The 17,838-nt window shown below is 39.3% G+C and overlaps 1 protein-coding gene across 1 annotated transcript in view; it reads right to left on the bottom strand.

Moving 5' to 3' along the window:
- Positions 1 to 11,059: 11,059 nt before the first annotated feature.
- The window catches only part of Col21a1 (collagen type XXI alpha 1 chain), a 161,327-nt gene continuing 154,548 nt past the window's right edge, over positions 11,060 to 17,838 (bottom strand). The window contains exons 25-30 of the mRNA XM_074081869.1: positions 17,174 to 17,206; positions 16,488 to 16,634; positions 16,343 to 16,397; positions 15,629 to 15,829; positions 14,023 to 14,100; positions 11,060 to 12,629 (exon numbers count right to left, since the gene is read on the bottom strand). Of these exons, the coding sequence (XP_073937970.1) occupies positions 12,442 to 12,629; positions 14,023 to 14,100; positions 15,629 to 15,829; positions 16,343 to 16,397; positions 16,488 to 16,634; positions 17,174 to 17,206 (702 nt within the window). The 3' untranslated portion in view covers positions 11,060 to 12,441. The remainder of the gene's footprint in view (positions 12,630 to 14,022; positions 14,101 to 15,628; positions 15,830 to 16,342; positions 16,398 to 16,487; positions 16,635 to 17,173; positions 17,207 to 17,838) is intronic.

Raw genomic sequence — 17,838 nt, 5'->3', positions numbered from 1 at the left:
AAATCTCATGAGCCTGACTTGGTGGCACACACCTGTAATCTCAGCACTCTGGAGGCTGAGGCCTCTCCCTCTCCTCCAGGACCAGGCTTGGAGCCTGGGTCCTACCCAGGACTGTGGGCAGGCCTTTTGCATCCCCAGACGTGAGGCCACAGAGTGGCCTGGGAGAGACTCTTAGAGTGGGGACTGGGCTCTGTACTTTATGCTTTAGGAAATTCAGGGTTACATGAACTTGGATAGGAAGACATTCACCTAGAGGCAGGACCCATTCCACCTCACCCTCTGCAACCACAGAGGGAGTTTATCACTGTCCAAGGGGTTCCCATGCATCATTATGGACTCCATCTCTTCATAAAAACATTTGGGTATGTTACATTGTCACCTTCTGTGTTTGGTTGTACGCATTTTAAAATGTTATTCTGAGGGAGGTCACAGGATTTACTAGGCTACCAGAGGAGAAAAAGTGGTGAAGCAGCCCTGTTCTCAGGGACAGAAGCCCTGTCCCTTTTCCCTGCACATGTTTGGTGGCCCTGGGCCTGGTCTGTTCCATCCAGGTGATTGTCTGTGCTTCCACTTGGTGAAAAAGCCTAAAGTGTAGCCCAGCCTGGGCTACATAGCAACTCCCTCTTTAAAAAAAATATTGCAAGACTCTTTGATATCAGTTTCCCTCTCACCTCCAGCATCTCTATGCTTAACTTTTATACCACCGTCACTTGCTAAAACCTGAAAAAACCTCCTTTCTCTGCCTGGAAGGCACACCAGTTACAGCAGAGACTGAGCAGAGCCCAGGACAGGGTATTTTCAGTAAAGTAAACCTTTTAGTTTATAGTTTTGTTGGTTTTTTTAAATTAGATTCAGGGAAGTTACAAGATTCATCCAAGGTCACATGTCACACACACTTCTAACTTATATTTTTATCAGAATGATTTATGTCACAATTAATTTTATTTTGGGTGTTAATAGGAGCTATAAACACTACCCAATTTTGATTTAATATTTGAAATGGCAGCTAGGCTGGGACAAGGGGAAAACTTTTACTGCTTCTCAGACCTTGCCTGGTTCAGAATGACCCATCAGTCATCTATTTCAAGCTGTCATCTTACCTAAAATGCACAGAGGACATCTGAAATCTGCTTGTGCGGTCCTCTCTGAAGCCTCTGAGAAAAGCAGGACCCAAGAAGAATTTAATGTTACATCATAGTCAGGTCCATTCTTCAAATGTGTGATTTGGGGCAAATTAAAGTTGCCCATGGAACTTTTAAGTTTTGTTATAACATTCCAAAGAGAAGCTTTGCAAGTCGATTTAACCAAGGGATGGACTGACTTCTGGGTTCTCCCCCAGCAGCTACAGAAGACTCTTAATTTGAGGGTCCCTATCCTACCTTAAGACAGGCTCTTGACACTTGAGGCACTCAGCTGCCGATGTCCTGTGCTGACATTTTATTCAGCCTGTTGCTCCAGGGTTATCACAGCAGGTCAACTGCAATCTCCAGGTGATGTAAGGACAGTGCTGTGCCTCAACTACGATCCAGCCACAGTCCAGGTCTGCTGTACCTGAGAATCACCAGAGTGAGCTGGGAGCCTCTGCAAGAGGCTATCAGAACACAAGAGTTACCAGTCAGAAGAACAAATCACAGCTCCTCACCAGAGCACGCTAATAAGTAAAATCATACAAAGGGAAGACAGATGGCAGGACATCCAAATATAAACAGCATCTTCAACTCTGATTTCAGGTGTTCACTTTATGAAAACCATATTCTTTCTTCCTGGAAATAATTATGTTTGTCTTGTGCCCAGGCTGAGCTCCAATTTATGATTCTTGTGCCTCTTCATCTCCCAAGTGCTGAGATTACAGGTACGAGCGACATGCTCAGAAAAATAATTAATGTTTTAAGGAACAAAACCATACTTATGAAGATGAGAAAATGTTCACACTGAAGACATAGCTTATGTGATTAATAAATGAGAAAAAGGTTATCACGGCTTGTGTGTGACAGACAAGAGAAACAGTTATGCATTTTGCTGCCCTCTACTGGAGAGGAAAGAATGAATTCAAATTCCAATTCAACCGGAAATCTCATTCAAGTACTTAGCAAAATTCTGAACAGCAGAGAGAAAACACAGTACCCCAAGGTGATAAACCCCAAGCTTCCACCCCCAGATGGTCTCTACTTCACACTTCAGACTAAGATAATCTGTATTTCACAGAGACAGCTTATTTCTTTTAATTTTTATGTCATTCATATTGCATACAATGTTTGGATCATTTCTCCCCCCTTCCCCCACCCTCACCTTTACCCCTCCACCCCCTCCATCTACCCCCAGCCCCCTCGATACCCAGCAGAAACTATTTTGCCCTTATCCCTAATTTTGTTGTAGAGAGAGTATAAGCAATAATAGGAAGGAACAGGGTTTTTGCTGGTTGAGATAAGGATAGCTATACAGGGCATTGACTCACATTGATTTCCTGTGCATGGGTGTTACCTTCTAGGTTAATTCTTTTTAATCTAACCTTTTCTCTAGTTCCTGTTCCCTTTTTCTATTGGCCTCAGTTGCTTTTAAGGTATCTTCTTTACTTTCTCTGCGTTAAGGGCAACAAATGCTAGCTAATTTTTTAGGTGTCTTACCTATCCTCACCCCTCCCTTGTGTGCTCTCGCTTTTATCATGTGCTCAAAGTCCAATCCCATTGTTGTGTTTGCCCTTGATCTAATGTCCACATATGAGGGAGAACATACGATTTTTGGTCTTTGGGGCCAGGCTAACCTCACTCAGAATGATGTTCTCCAATTCCATCCATTTACCAGCGAATGATAACATTTCGTTCTTCTTCATGGCTGCATAAAATTCCATTGTGTATAGATACCACATTTTCTTAATCCATTCGTCAATGCTGGGGCATCTTGGCTGTTTCCATAACTTGGCTATTGTGAATAGTGCCGCAATAAACATGGGTGTGCAGGTGCCTCTGGAGTAACAGTCCTTTGGGTATATCCCCAAGAGTGGTATTGCTGGATCAAATGGTAGATCGATGTCCAGCTTTTTAAGTAGCCTCCAAATTTTTTTCCAGAGTGGTTGTACTAGTCTACATTCCCACCAGCAGTGTTAGAGGGTTCCTTTTTCCCCGCATCCTCACCAACACCTGTTGTTGGTGGTGTTGCTGATGATGGCTATTCTAACAGGGGTGAGGTGGAATCTTAGTGTGGTTTTAATTTGCATTTCCTTTATTGCTAGAGATGGTGAGCATTTTTTCATGTGTTTTTTGGCCATTTGTATTTCTTCTTTTGAGAAAGTTCTGTTTAGTTCACGTGCCCATTTCTTTATTGGTTCATTAGTTTTGGGAGAATTTAGTTTTTTAAGTTCCCTATATATTCTGGTTATCAGTCCTTTGTCTGATGTGTAGCTGGCAAATATTTTCTCCCACTCTGTGGGTGTTCTCTTCAGTTTAGAGACCATTTCTTTTGATGAACAGAAGCTTTTTAGTTTTATGAGGTCCCATTTATCTATGCTATCTCTTAGTTGCTGTGCTGCCGGGGTTTCGTTGAGAAAGTTCTTACCTATACCTACTAACTCCAGAGTAGTTCCTACTCTTTCTTGTATCAACTTAAGAGTTTGGGGTCTGATATTAAGATCCTTGATCCATTTTGAGTTAATCTTGGTATAGGGTGATATACATGGATCTAGTTTCAGTTTTTTGCAGACTGCTAACCAGTTTTGCCAGCAGTTTTTGTTGAAGAGGCTGCTATTTCTCCATCATATATTTTTAGCTCCTTTGTCAAAGACAAGTTGGTTATAGTTGTGTGGCTTCATATCTGGATCCTCTATTCTGTTCCACTGGTCTTCATGTCTGTTTTTGTGCCAGTACCATGCTGTTTTTATCGTTATTGCTTTGTAATATAGTTTGAAGTCAGTTATTGTGATACCTCCTGCATTGTTCTTTTGACTGAGTATTGCCTTGGCTATTCGTGGCCTCTTGTGTTTCCATATAAATTTAACGGTAGATTTTTCAATCTCTTTAATGAATGTCATTGGAATTTTGATGGGAATTGCATTAAACATGTACATTACTTTAGGGAGTATAGACATTTTTACTATGTTGATTCTACCAATCCATGAGCATGGGAGATCTCTCCACTTTCTGTAGTCTTCCTCAGTCTCTTTCTTCAGAAGTGTATAGTTTTCCTTGTAGAGGTCATTCACATCTTTAGTTAGGTTTACACCTAGGTATTTGATTTTTTTTGAGGCTATTGTAAATGGAATTGTTTTCATATATTCTTTTTCAGTTTGCTCATTGTTAGTGTATAGAAATGCTAATGATTTTTCTATGTTGATTTTATATCCTGCTACCTTGCTATAGCTATTGATGATGTCTAGAAGCTTCTGAGTAGAGTTTTTTGGGTCTTTAAGGTATAGGATCATGTCATCTGCAAATAGGGATATTTTGACAGTTTCTTTACCTATTTGTATTCCTTTTATTCCTTCTTCTTGCCTAATTGCTCTGGCTAGGAATTCCAGTACTATGTTGAATAGAAGTGGAGATAGTGGGCATCCTTGTCTGGTTCCTGATTTTAGAGGGAATGGTTTCAGTTTTTCTCCATTAAGTATAATGCTGGCTGTAGGTTTGTCATATATAGCTTTTATAATGTTGAGGTACTTTCCTTCTATTCCTAGTTTTCTTAGAGCTTTTATCATGAAATGGTGTTGGATCTTATCAAAGGCTTTTTCTGCATCTATTGAGATGACCAAGTGGTTTTTGTCTTTGCTTCTGTTAATGTGGTTTATTACGTTTATTGATTTTCGTATGTTGAACCACCCCTGCATCCCTGGGATGAAGCCTACTTGGTCCTGGTGAATAATCTTTTTGATGTGTTGTTGAATTCGGTTTGCCATTATTTTGTTGAGGATTTTTGCGTCAATGTTCATTAAGGAGATTGGCCTATAGTTCTCCTTTTTGGAGGTGTCTTTGCCTGGTTTTGGGATAAGTGTAATACTGGCTTCATAAAATGTGTTTGGCAGTTTTCCTTCCCTTTCTATTTCGTGGAACAGTTTAAGGAGGGTTGGTATCAGTTCTTCTTTAAAGATCTGATAGAATTCAGCAGAGAGTCCATCAGGTCCTGGACTTTTCTTTTTGGGGAGACTCTTGATTGCTGCTTCAATTTCATTTTGTGTTATAGGTCTATTCAGGTGATTAATTTCCTCTTGGTTCAGTTTTGGATAATCATATGTATCTAGAATTCTGTCCATTTCTTTAAGATTTTTGAATTTATTTGAATATAGGTTCTCAAAGTAGTCTCTGATGATTTTCTTGACTTCCATGGTGTTTGTTGTTATCTCCCCTTTTGCATTCCTGATTCTATTAATTTGGGTTTTTTCTCTCCTCATTTTAGTCAGGTTTGCCAGGGGTCTATCAATCTTGTTTATTTTTTCAAAGAACCAATTTTTTGTTTCATTGATTCTTTGTATTTTTTTTTTTTTTTGGTTTCTATTTCATTGATTTCAGCTCTTTTTTTTTTTAATTTTTCTCCTTCTATTTGTTTTGGGATTTGCTTGTTCTTGTTTTTTCTAGGAGTTTGAGATGTATCATTAGGTCATTGGTTTGGGATCTTTCAGTCATTTTAATATATGCACTCATGGCTATAAACTTTCCTCTCAGGACTGCCTTAGCTGTGTCCTGTAGGTTCTGGTAGGTTGTGTTTTCATGTTCATTGACTTCCAGGAACTTTTTAATTTCCTATTTTATTTCATCAATGACCCACTGTTCATTAAGTAATGAGTTATTCAGTTTCCAGCTGTTTGCATGTTTTTCGTCTTTACTTTTGTTGTTGAGTTCTACTTTTACTGCATTGTGATCAGATAGAATGCATGGTATGATTTCTATTTTCTTATATTTGCTGAGGCTTGCTTTGTGCCCTAGGATATGATCTGTTTTGGAGAAGGTTCCATGGGCTGCTGAGAAGAATGTATATTGTGTAGAGGTTGGATGAAATGTTCTGTAGACATCAACTAGGTCCATTTGATCTATTGCATATTTTAGATCTAGGATTTCTTTATTGATTTTTTTGTTTGGATGACCTATCTATTGATGATAATGGGGTGTTAAAGTCTCCCACGACCACTGTGTTGGCATTTATATATGCTTTTAGGTCTTTCAGGGTATGTTTGATGAAATTGGGTGCGTTGACATTGGGTGCGTACAGATTGATGATTATTTCCTTTTGGTCTATTTCCCTTTTATTAGTATGGAATGTCCTTCTTTATCTCATTTGATCAATGTAGGTTTGAAGTCTACTTTGTCAGAGATAAGTATTGCTACTCCTGCCTGTTTTTGGGGGCCATTGGCTTGGTAAATCTTCTTCCAGCCTTTCATCCTAAGCCTATGCTTATTTCTGTCAGTGAGATGAGTCTCCTGTAAGCAACAAATTGTTGGAGCTTCCTTTTTAATCCATTTTGTCAAGCGGTGCCTTTTGATGGGTGAATTAAGTCCGTTAACATTAAGTGTTAGTACTGATAGGTATGTGGTGATTCCTGACATTTAGTTGTTTTAGTTGTTTGAAGGTTTGATTGTGTGTAGCTAAATCAATATTATTCTCTACTTTCTTGCTTTTTCTTTTCCTGTAGTTTGGTGCTGCCTGCCCTTTCATGGTTTTGTATGCTTTCATTTTCTGTGTGCAGAATCCCTTGAAGAATCTTTTGTAGTGGTGGCTTTGTGGTCACATCTTGTTTTAGTTTCTGCTTATCGTGGAAGACTTTTATTGCTCCATCTATTTTGAATGATAGTTTTGCTGGGTAGAGTATCCTGGGGTTGAAGGTATTTTCATTCACGGCCCGGAAGATCTCACCTCACGCTCTTCTTGCTTTTAATGTTTCTGTTGAGAAGTCTGCTGTGATTTTGATGGGTTTACCTTTGTATGTTATTTGTTTTTTCTCTCTTACAGCCTTCAATATTCTTTCCTTAGTTTCTGAACTTGTTGTTTTAATGATGATATGTCGTGGAGTAGTTCTATTTTGATCTGGTCTGTTTGGTGTCCTGGAGGCCTCTTGAATCTGTATGGGAATAGATTTCTCTAGATTTGGGAATTTTTCTGTTATTATTTTGTTGAATATATTACACATTCCCTATGCTTGCACCTCTTCTTCTTCAATGCCCATGATTCTCAAGTTTGGTCTTTTGATGAAGTCAGTGAGTTCTTGCATTTTCTTTTCACAGGTCTTGAGTTGTTTAATTAATAGTTCTTCGATTTTTCCTTTAATTACCATTTCATCTTTGAGTTCTGAGAGTCTGTCTTCTATTTGTTCTATTCTGCTGGATTGGCCTTCCATTTGTAAATCTGTTTCATTCTTTTTTCTGAAGTTTTCCATATCCTGAGTCCCTTCCTCTTTAATGTTGTCTATTTTTGTCCTGAGTTCATTTATCTTTATTGATCATGTTCTTTGTTTCACTTTGGTGTTTATACAGTGCTTCTATGGTTTCCTTTATTTCTTCTTTTGCTTTTTCAAATTCTCTATTTTTGTTGTCTTGGAATTTCTTGAGCGTCTCCTGTACATTTTGGTTGACCATATCTAGTATCATCTCTATGAAATTCTCATTGAATTTCATTGAATACCTGTAGTATTTCTTCTTTTAGATTGTTCTTCTGGCTTCATTGGGTTGTTTGGCATAGTTTATCTTTATTTTGTTGGAGTCTGTATCTGAGTACCTGTTTTCTTCATTCCCCTCTGGTTCCTATACTAATTTTTTGCTGTGGGGAAACTGGTTTCCCTGTTTTTTTTGTTTTCCCGTCATTGCCCTTGGTGTTTTTATTGTCCCTGTACTGTGTACAATTATGTATTTTATAGCTTGTAATAATAACAATATTTAGAATGGAAGGGTGAAAGGAGAGGGAAAGCAAAGAAGTTAAAGAAAAAGGGAAAAACAAATAAACAAGTAGAAAAAAATAAAACAAACAACACAAAACTTTCAAAGATATAAACAGGGAGCAATAGTGTACTAATCAAAAGTAAGCTGAACAGGCATTAGAGAGACACATGAGGATTGAAAATAAGAAATAAAAAAATTTTAAAAAAGAAAAATAAAAGTAAAAAATAAATAAATGAAAAATGAAAAAAAGTACATATATATAAAATCTCCAAGTTCAAATGCAATAAAGTTTCAGTCTTAATAGTTTTGGTGTTCATTCCTCAGCCTCCAGCCCTGGAGATGGTGTCTCAGAAGTAGTTGTATAATTGTCTCATCAAAGGGGAACCAAAACTAATATAAACAAAACAAAACAAAAAACCCACAAAGTGTCCCAAGTTCAAATGCAATACAGTTTCAGTAGGTTTTTCAGCATGCAGGTGTAGTTCAGTTGTTGTCTCATCAAAGATAGGGAGAAAGAGTCTGGAGACAGTTCTGTGAATGGTATCTGCAGCTGTGGCTCGCCTGCCCGCTGCTGTCAGCCTGCTGTTGCTGGAGGCGTTATTTATGCAGATCTCAGGGGTGAGCTTAGCACTCACCTGGCCCCGCAGGCTTTGTTTGCTCAGAGTTCTCCTGTGTGGGAACCTCTGCTACAGGCTTTCCCCTTTCCGAGCACACTGGGGGAGGTGACACTGCACCCGCTTTCTCTGGCCTGCGTGTTTATTTACAGTTCACGTGGGAAGTGGGTCTTAACCCCTCTCCTGTGGAGTTTTCCTCCCACCGCCACTTTTACAAGCTTTCCCGCTCCTGATTGCTGGGCGTGCACAGCTGCTCCCACATTCTTGCCCGGCTTATTTACAGTTCCATGAGGGATTTCCTCTCCCCCCTTCTTCAGCGCTCAGGGAGCCCCGCCCCTTTGCTACATGTCTTTTTTGTTGTTATTGCTTATTATTCAGGTTTTTTTTTCTTTTTTCCCTGGGTGGGGGTCGGTCTGTCCAGGGAGCTATGCTGATCTGGCCCAGGGTTTTTTGTGGAAGTACCGCATACAGCTTAGCTCACTTTGTGGTCCGCATTTTCCCAAGTCGTCTGGGTGCCGGCATCTCACAGTGGCCCGGGGGCCCTCCTGGTTTCTCCATTTAATGTGAAGTGGGGATGCTGTGCGCAGGCAGGGGGTTGTGGAGGAGTCAAAGTTTTGCTTCTTCTCAGTGGTTTTTCCTGTAAGGTGTATCTCCAGCGTCTCTCCAAGATTTTACTTTAGGAGGCATGCTTTCTGCTTCCTCCCTCTAGCTGCCGTCTTGGAATTCCCCCTGCATGTTACCTTATTCAGCAAAAGTCACACTTATAAAGTGCTTTGAATGTCTGCTTTTTAAATATTTCACCCTCATATTGTCTGACCACATATTGTCTGTGTGGTTCTTCAAAATCATATGAGTTCATTAATTTGCTTTGTTTTACCTCATTTAATCATCTTTGTACATTTGCATTTATTTGTTTTCTGAGATAGGGTCTCATTTTAGCCCAGGCTGACCTTGAACTCAGAATTCTCCTGCCCCAGCCTCCTCAGTGCTGAGATTATAGGCTCCTGTCACCACATCCAGCATCATTTCACACTCTTAATGCTATAAGGGAAGTAATATTAAGATCCCTCACTTACTATGAAGACATTTGAGCACAATGAGGTAAACAAGTTTTCTGAAGACTCACAGCTGGAAACAGAAAGTAGGAATTTGAAGTGAGGCAACCTCATTGCAGGAGCAATGTAAGTGACACCAAAAACCCTTGCATGTAGCATGGTGTGGGTCAGCAGGTATGGGGCAGAAATGTGCCAGCAGGATAAAATCACGCACTTACCATTCCCAAAACATGGCACATTATTGGTGAGTCTAACATTTTTCCAAGGCAAAAAATAAGTTCGGGCACAATAAATTTCAGAAATCTCGAAACACCGATTTACTCAAAGTAAATATAGTTTATATCCCACAGAATGATTGTCATTTGTGCTTCCTCTAACCCTACAGTCCTCTCTGTCTTTATGTGAGTTGGTTATGCTGATGCATCCTTGACTTTCAATTTATCAGAGATTGGCTTTGGGAAGCTTTCCGTAACATCACCCACACCAGTCAGCTCAACTGCCGAAACAAAACCTCTCAGGCTGAGTGGCTTCAGCAACAGAACTTCACTTTCATGAAGTTCTGGAGGTTGGAAGTTGAAAAACTTGGGTGGCAGCATAGTGGAGTTGTAGTGGGGGCCTGTAACCCAGTTCCCCACATGTCTCTGCCCATGTGCTCCTGCAGTGAGGGGGGAGAAGGAAGGAGGAGAGGCAAGAAGTTCTTCTTCACCTGTGAAGACACCAATCCCATCTGTCTTGTGAGCTCACTTCATCTCAGTTATCCCCTAGAAGTCCCCCTCTAGATACAGTTAGATTGGGACTTTAATGTATGAACTGGGGATGGGGGGGGCAGACAAAACTAAGCCTATGACAGCATCTTCTAGATTTCTACAGTACTTCTTAGAATGAATGCACTCAGATCACCTGCTGACTCACCTGGGCTCCCTCAGGCAGATCCCAGCTCCTTGCCTTTGTATCCCTGACACTCAGTGGCCAGGTAGGAGATGGCACTTTACTATTTGTTGCTGCTGTGTGAACGAATGAAGACATAATACCAACTACTTTATTTTGCTTTTATGGGGTCTTAGCAGCAAACGCCATCATTAGAATGGGGTCATAGGATACTTAGGCCTAAGAAGATGTAACAACAAGCCTTATGTTCATTTAGCAACTAAACCTATGGACTTTAATCAGGTCCAATGTCCTTACCAAATGGCAGAATCCTACTTCCACAAAGCTAACATGGAAGTCTTTACTGTATGGGGAAAAGGAAATGTTCTCTCTTTTTCCCACTTCTCCCTACTTTATCATGCTATACTAAAATAAATCCTTAATAAAACTTTAAAAAAAAGCTTGACACTGATCAACAGCCACGAGCAGGGCTCATATTCAGGTTAGTAGCATGCAAGCTCAATTCATAAATTCTTATTTCAGGTGAACCAATTATTGAAGGTTAGGACAAACAATTTAATAGATCATATCTATTGCATAAATGATCATGAGATATCAACAATATACTCAGTAATCAGTCAAAATTAAATATTAAAAAAGACTACAATCAGGCCTGTACAAAACTTTATTGTACTCTGAATAACAATCTTGTAACAAAATTTTGAGCATGACAAAGACAAAATATCTCAAATTCTGTTCCCTACAAAAGCATTAAGTACAGTACAAAAAGACTTTGTAATATTTTTTTAACATGCTAACAATATGAAAACACGCCAGGCTTTGTGGAACAGCCTTTCCTTTGAACAACATCTTAGCTGTTTGATCTTCTACAATGAAAATCAACATGAATGACACCCACATAATAAGTGAAACAAAAGAAAAGCAAACATTCCAATTAATTAGCCACTATGAAGTCATTTTAGTATTCCTGAACTTATATTTCCTCTCAATACATTGTACAATGGAACTTTTAAAAAATGTTTTGACGTTAGTTAATTATGACTGTTCTCTATGCAATCAACACTGTCAGCACACTCACTGATCTTATTTTAGAGTCTGAAAACAAAGTAATAAACACATTCATTTCATTCAGAGGAGATATTCAGGAGACTGAACAATAGCGTCCACCAACTCCAACCAATCAGCACAAAGGAGCAGGTGACTCGTATGACAACACTGGTGTCCCTCTATTGTGGGGAGACTGGCTCCCCACCCAGCCCTGTCCCACCCCGAGGATACAAACTCCACAAATGATTAAATCCCTTAGATAAAGTGGCATAGTATTCGCATATAACCTGTGCACATTTTCCTATGTACTTTAAATAATTATCTCTAGATTACTTATAGTACTTGAAACAATGTAAATGCTACACAAATAGTTATTCACTGTATTATTTAGAGAATAATGACAAGGGATAGTCTGTACATGTCCAGTATAGACAGACACAATGTTCTAAAAATACTTTCTATCCACAGTTCGTTGAATCTGAGGTTGGAGGACCCACAGACACAGAGGGCCAACTCTCCCATCCATCCCAGCTGAATATCAGCCCTCGTCTTATTTCCAGCGTCCAGGTACATTATGGCTGATGCAGACACATGAGCTGTAAGATAAGCAACATGAAATACACACAAACATGAACTTGAACTCAAGTCTTTCCTGCATGGAGACTGCGAAGTATTTCACAGTGACTGAAATCAACTGACTAACAGGCAATGGTGGATTTTTGCGCTTAACTTTGATTAAAAAGAATGGACTTAACAAGAAACCCTTGAGAATTAATTAATGCTACTAATCTTGAGACTCCAAATTACTGAGGAGCCTTTAAATATCAGTACATGTAACCTTTTATACACTTTTCCTTAAGGAAAAAGAAATAAAAACACCGAGGTACTTTAGTTTCTTTTCGAGGGGTTTCTCTGGGTTATCTTCCTGAGCTGCACAAGACCACAAAAGCACCACGCCTGGGCTGTCGAGTGAGGCGTCAGACATTAGTAGTTTGGTCCTTTTCTAAATGGATCTCTTCCGACAATGACACTGAAACACAGGGATGGATCGCAGATGCCAGGAGGGCCTGGCTGTCCTTGGATTCCAGGGTTCCCATGATCTCCATCTTTGCCAGGGACACCTGGGTGCCCTGGAGGACCTTCCTTGCTCATTCCAGGAGGGCCCTCTGGACCTAAGACAGGACATTAGCAACAGGTGAGCAGAGCGCTTTGGTCTTTGATGGTGAAGTAAATGATTCTGCAAGAAACTTAAACTGAAAAAAAAAATCTCTTGAACACTGAGCATTTGACACATTTGCAGTAATTCTTTTGCTAATTCTACGGGATTCCCACTTTGTAAAGGTCCATACAAAAGTTATCGGTACAATGTATAAAAGTAGGATGGACATGATCTTATTACTACAGCAATTGTGCTACCCATGAAGACACTGAGCTAACATTAACATTCCAGTTTGTGGATTTTCTAAACTTACTCTTTTCAGCCTCCCTTTTGCCACTATTTTATTAAACTAGCAGGCAGTGAGTAGGTAAGTCAAAACTTCAAGGATGTCATTTTGTGGCATATTTGCAGTAAAAATGACTATTTCCATTATATGTACGTATTTTAGACTCCTCATTTAATTATATCATTATTCATTATTTCCGTAGTATAATAGTCATCAGTACACATAAGTGTCATATCACTAATCTGTCCACTACATCCTACTTTGTTTACTTAATATGCTTAAGAAAAGGAGAATAAAGTTAACTTAGGACGCTGACCTTTTAAAGTTGATGACTCAAAATAAAGACAAGATATTCAGCTCTGTGGACAGAGCAGAGAGGCAGGGCACTTCCTACTATCCACTTTCTGCTAAAGCAAAGGGTAAACACTCACTCAACACTTAGCCATGCCTGTGAGTATTGTTTCAAGTGTTTTAGAAAAGCAATATTAAATCATTTGATCTACTCAACAGCTTCCTGGGTTGTCTACAATGGTAATAAAACAAAAACTGTGACTGCCATGGCCTGCTCTGAAAGCACCGCGCGTGAAAACGTGTCTAATCTCCCAATGATACCATCTTGCACACAACATTATCACTGCCATTTCACAAACGAGAAAACTGAGACCAGCCAAGCTAAAAAGCACAGTGATCAGAGGACCATTAAGAGTCCACTTCAGCATTAGTGTGCTTCCCTGAGGGTCAAAGATTAAACAGCATCATGCACTAGATAGGCAGGGGTGACTAAAAACATTCAAGGCCTTTTAAGGGGTACATACCAGACAAAATGATAATCTTAAAATACTTTCTGAATATAAAGTAACATTTGAAAAACTTCTGGTAATTAAACCTTAATGTTTTAAATGTGTATCACTCAAAAGTAAATGCCCTGGTTTTAAATTATTTAGTACAGCTTTATGACGATTTCTCTTAAAGCAAAATGTGTATCAATCTTCTGTGGCAGAAGCATCACTTTGAGTTCAGGAGTTTGAGACCAACATGGCAAAACCCCCACCTCAAATAAATAAATAAATAAATAAATAAATAAATGCAGCAACACTTACAAGCACTGTCCCGACCCTACCTGGGGGACCAGGGGGACCTTGTTCTCCAGGATATCCAGACCCTTGGCTCCCTTTTGCGCCATTTCTTCCTGGTAAGCCTGCAGGGTGTCCGACACGTGAGTAATGTTATTCTCCCGCACAATTACTGCTTTCTACACCATTTCTGTCAAAGCTGTTAACACACACATTGCAAGAAAAGCAAATCTATTTTAAAATAGTTTGCACGAACACAACAAGAGGATTGGAGTTTGATCACAAGATAAAGCGAGAGCACACAAGTAAGGGGTGAGGATAGGTAAGACACCTAAAAAACTAGCTAGCATTTGTTGCCCTCAATGCAGAGAAACTAAAGCAGATACCTTAAAGCAACTGAGGCCAATAGGAGAAGGGGAACAGGTACTAGAGAAAAGGTGAGATCAAAAAGAATTAACCTAGAAGGTAACACCCACGCACAGGAAATCAATGTGAGTCAATGCCCTGTATAGCTATCCTTATCTCAACCAGCAAAAACCCTTGTTCCTTCCTATTATTGCTTATACTCTCTCTACAACAAAATTAGAGATATGGGCAGAATAGTTTCTGCTGGGTATTGAGGGGGTGGGGAGAAGAGGGAGGGGGCGGAGTGGGTGGTAAGGGAGGGGGTGGGGGCAGGGGGGAGAAATGACCCAAGCATTGTATGCACATATGAATAAAAAAAAAGAAAAAAATGTTAAAAAAAATAATAAAAAATAAAATAGGTTGCACGAAAACAGAGAACAGGAGGTCAGAACAGGTCCTGTCTTGGAGACTGGTACCAGTGGGAAGGAGAGGATGTGGAGAAAGGGCGTAGGTTGTTGAATATGGTGCAAATACTATGTACTCATGTATGAAAATGGAAAAATGAGACCTGTTGAAACTGTCCCAGGAGTGGAGGGAAGGAAGATAAAGGAGAATGATAGAGGGGTGAATTCAACTATGATATACTGTAAGAGCTTTTGTAAATGTCACAATGTACCCTCAACACAACAATAATAAAAAATAATAAAATGTAAAAAATAGTTTGCATGTATTTTTTATTACTAATGGGAAACAGAATCTTTGAAGCCAAATATTCGAAGGTTATCAGGCTTCCACATGAAAGACTTGACAGGAATTACATACTAAGAAAAGACATTAGTTTGGCATTATTAATCTTGGTATGAATTATGATCCTTACAAAGCATCTAAATTATTCATCAATATTAAATAAAAGGGAAGAGTTATCAAATGATATTTCAAATAAACTTTCAAAGGCAAAGTGAAGTAAATTGTAGCCTATTATGAAGCTTGTTTGTAAAACATAATTTTTTTTCCTATAAATATTTTGAACAAGGTAGCAGTGTAGAAAGTTACCATAGTCAAAATAAGTGAAATGGTATCTGTGATTTTCTACTTGAAGACCTTATCAGTCGCAATTAAAAATTCTAAATGTATTGTCAACATTTCTAACTTCATGTGCTAATAATTTTTAACCTCTTTTCCTTAGTGAATATGGATTCAATAAAAGAAAATAGTCTAACTCACTTGACAAATTATTGAAAGGCTTAGGGATTTATAAAGCAATTGCCTCTTTTCTGCTCGTTCGCTTTTGCACACAAAGTTAAGTACCTTTTAATCCTCTAGCACCAGGGCGCCCAGGGACGCCCATTAATCCAGGAACCCCATCTCTCCCTGGCAAACCAGGAAATCCTCGGGGACCTTCAGGGCCCATGGGACCAGGTGGCCCAGGTACACCAGGAGAGCCACGTTGAGTCTGGCAATGGTCACAGTTTTGAATTCTTCCACTCTGAAGTAAGACTGGTAGCTGGGCTTAAAAGCAAAGAACAGTCCCCATTTATGTTCAAATGGTGAGGCAGAGTTAATACTGCTAATCATTATTAATTTACAGAGGAAATCCACAGTCACTGAATATGTGCTTATCTCTTGGCCAATAATTTCATTTTGAGGAATTTAATCACAGAAACAGCCATTGCAGTATGCAATTGGTATGTATGATAGCAATTGCTTAAAATACAGAGGAAAAGTGAAAGTGCCCCCCAAAGAAATCAGTCAATTACAGACACCTATAATACAAATTAAATGATCAAACATCACTTCACAAAAAATTAATTGATGAAACCATGATGAAGTGCTTTGTTAAAAATTATAAGAGCATATATACTATTCCATGTTTACAAAAATATGCATCCTCTAAACCAGATATGAGCTTAGAAATGTCTGTTTTCTTCTTTATCTTACTTATTTGTTCTACAATTTCTACCAAAAATCTGTATTACTTTTGTACTTTGAAAGAAATTATTTAAAAGTATGGTTGAGACATACCTCTTAATACATCAGTGCAAACTTGTCGAATAAACTGTTCTGAAAATTCTCTTCCCTGCATCAAATCATTAAGGATTATAATATGTACATACTGAGTAAAAAAGTCATGAAAACATAAACACCGTGAAAGAAGCAGAATACATACGGGCTTCCCATCCAGTCCTGGTGGCCCCTGAGGACCCATGTCCCCAGGCTGTCCCTTGGGACCTGCAGGCCCCATCAGGCCATTCACCCCAGGATCTCCTTTTGGTCCAATGCCACCTCTCATACCAGGTTCTCCCTTTTCTCCTCTCTGAAGCCAAAAATAAATCTTTAAAAGTTCTATTCAAATATTTCAGAAGGAGTAATTGCATCACAAACGTCCGTAAGGGTATGAAAACAGACATGTATGTATTCTACTAGTTACGTTGTTGTAACAGAATGCCAGCAGTGACCCAGACAGGTCTTCCACATCACCTGAACCGTCATTCGCCATGCCTCCAGCTGGTGAGCCCTACAAACATCTATTTACTGTGAACGCCACGTCCAGGGCTGGAAGGCAAGGCCTGCTTCCAAGGAGCGGTGGGAGAGACAGACTCAGAAAGGCGCACCGTTCTCTACTGAAAAACACCGGCTCCCAGCAGAGGATAAGAATCAGTGACATCAGCAGGTGTGTGATGTTCCCTACCTGATTCACATCAGTGCTGCAGTCTAAAAACCCTAATTAGGAACTTTTTCTGAAGAACATGAAAAACATTTTCTCTTCAAACATCGAAAGCTAGATTTATACAGCATTCAAAAACCAAGCAACAAGGACAGAATAAAGAGGGTGTCACCTGTGAAGAGACATACCTGTCCTTTCCCTCCAGGATGGCCTTGACTTCCCTTTGAAAATAGGAAAAACAAAACAAAAACAAAAACAACCCTGTAATAGACGTGTAAGTCACCGTACCAGTAACATGGGTTACACCTACTACATGCATTTAATCAATTTTAGCTCTCAGTTTGGAGACTTCTGATAGAATTAGTGTCAGAAATGCATATATGAGAAAGCTTTTTGTTTTTCTGCTCTTTAAAAAGAGGTTAATGATTAGCTGGAGAACAAAACATTTTAATTGCGTAACTGTTCGCGATCAGATAGCAATGCTTTCACACTCCACAGGTCAAATTGCACAGGTTAGAACAGGGTTATACTGGATTTAAAATATGTCACTATTTTAAGGCAAAGAAAACTCAACACAGTAAATATGAAGCATGTTTATTCTCACTCTGTTATTAAGACAGTCTATTTTCCCAAGTCTATATTCTTAAAATTAAATTTTGATTGAGTACTAGAGATAAAGGAAAAATTAAAGCAAAGGCACCATTAAAAGTGATCAAGGGCCAGGCATGTCTGTAACCCCCATTACTTGAGAGACAGAGAGTGGAAGGATTGCTTTTTGAGGTCAGCTGGGGTGGGGGTGGGGGAACTAGCAAGACCTTATCTGAATCAATGAAACAGGCACGGTAGAACACAG

The sequence above is a fragment of the Castor canadensis genome, chromosome 8 (genome assembly GCF_047511655.1).
Source record: "Castor canadensis chromosome 8, mCasCan1.hap1v2, whole genome shotgun sequence".
Classification (NCBI taxonomy): Eukaryota; Metazoa; Chordata; class Mammalia; order Rodentia; family Castoridae; genus Castor; species Castor canadensis.
The sequence above is the reverse complement of the archived record's forward strand: the minus strand, read 5'-3'. Positions and strand labels throughout refer to the sequence as shown.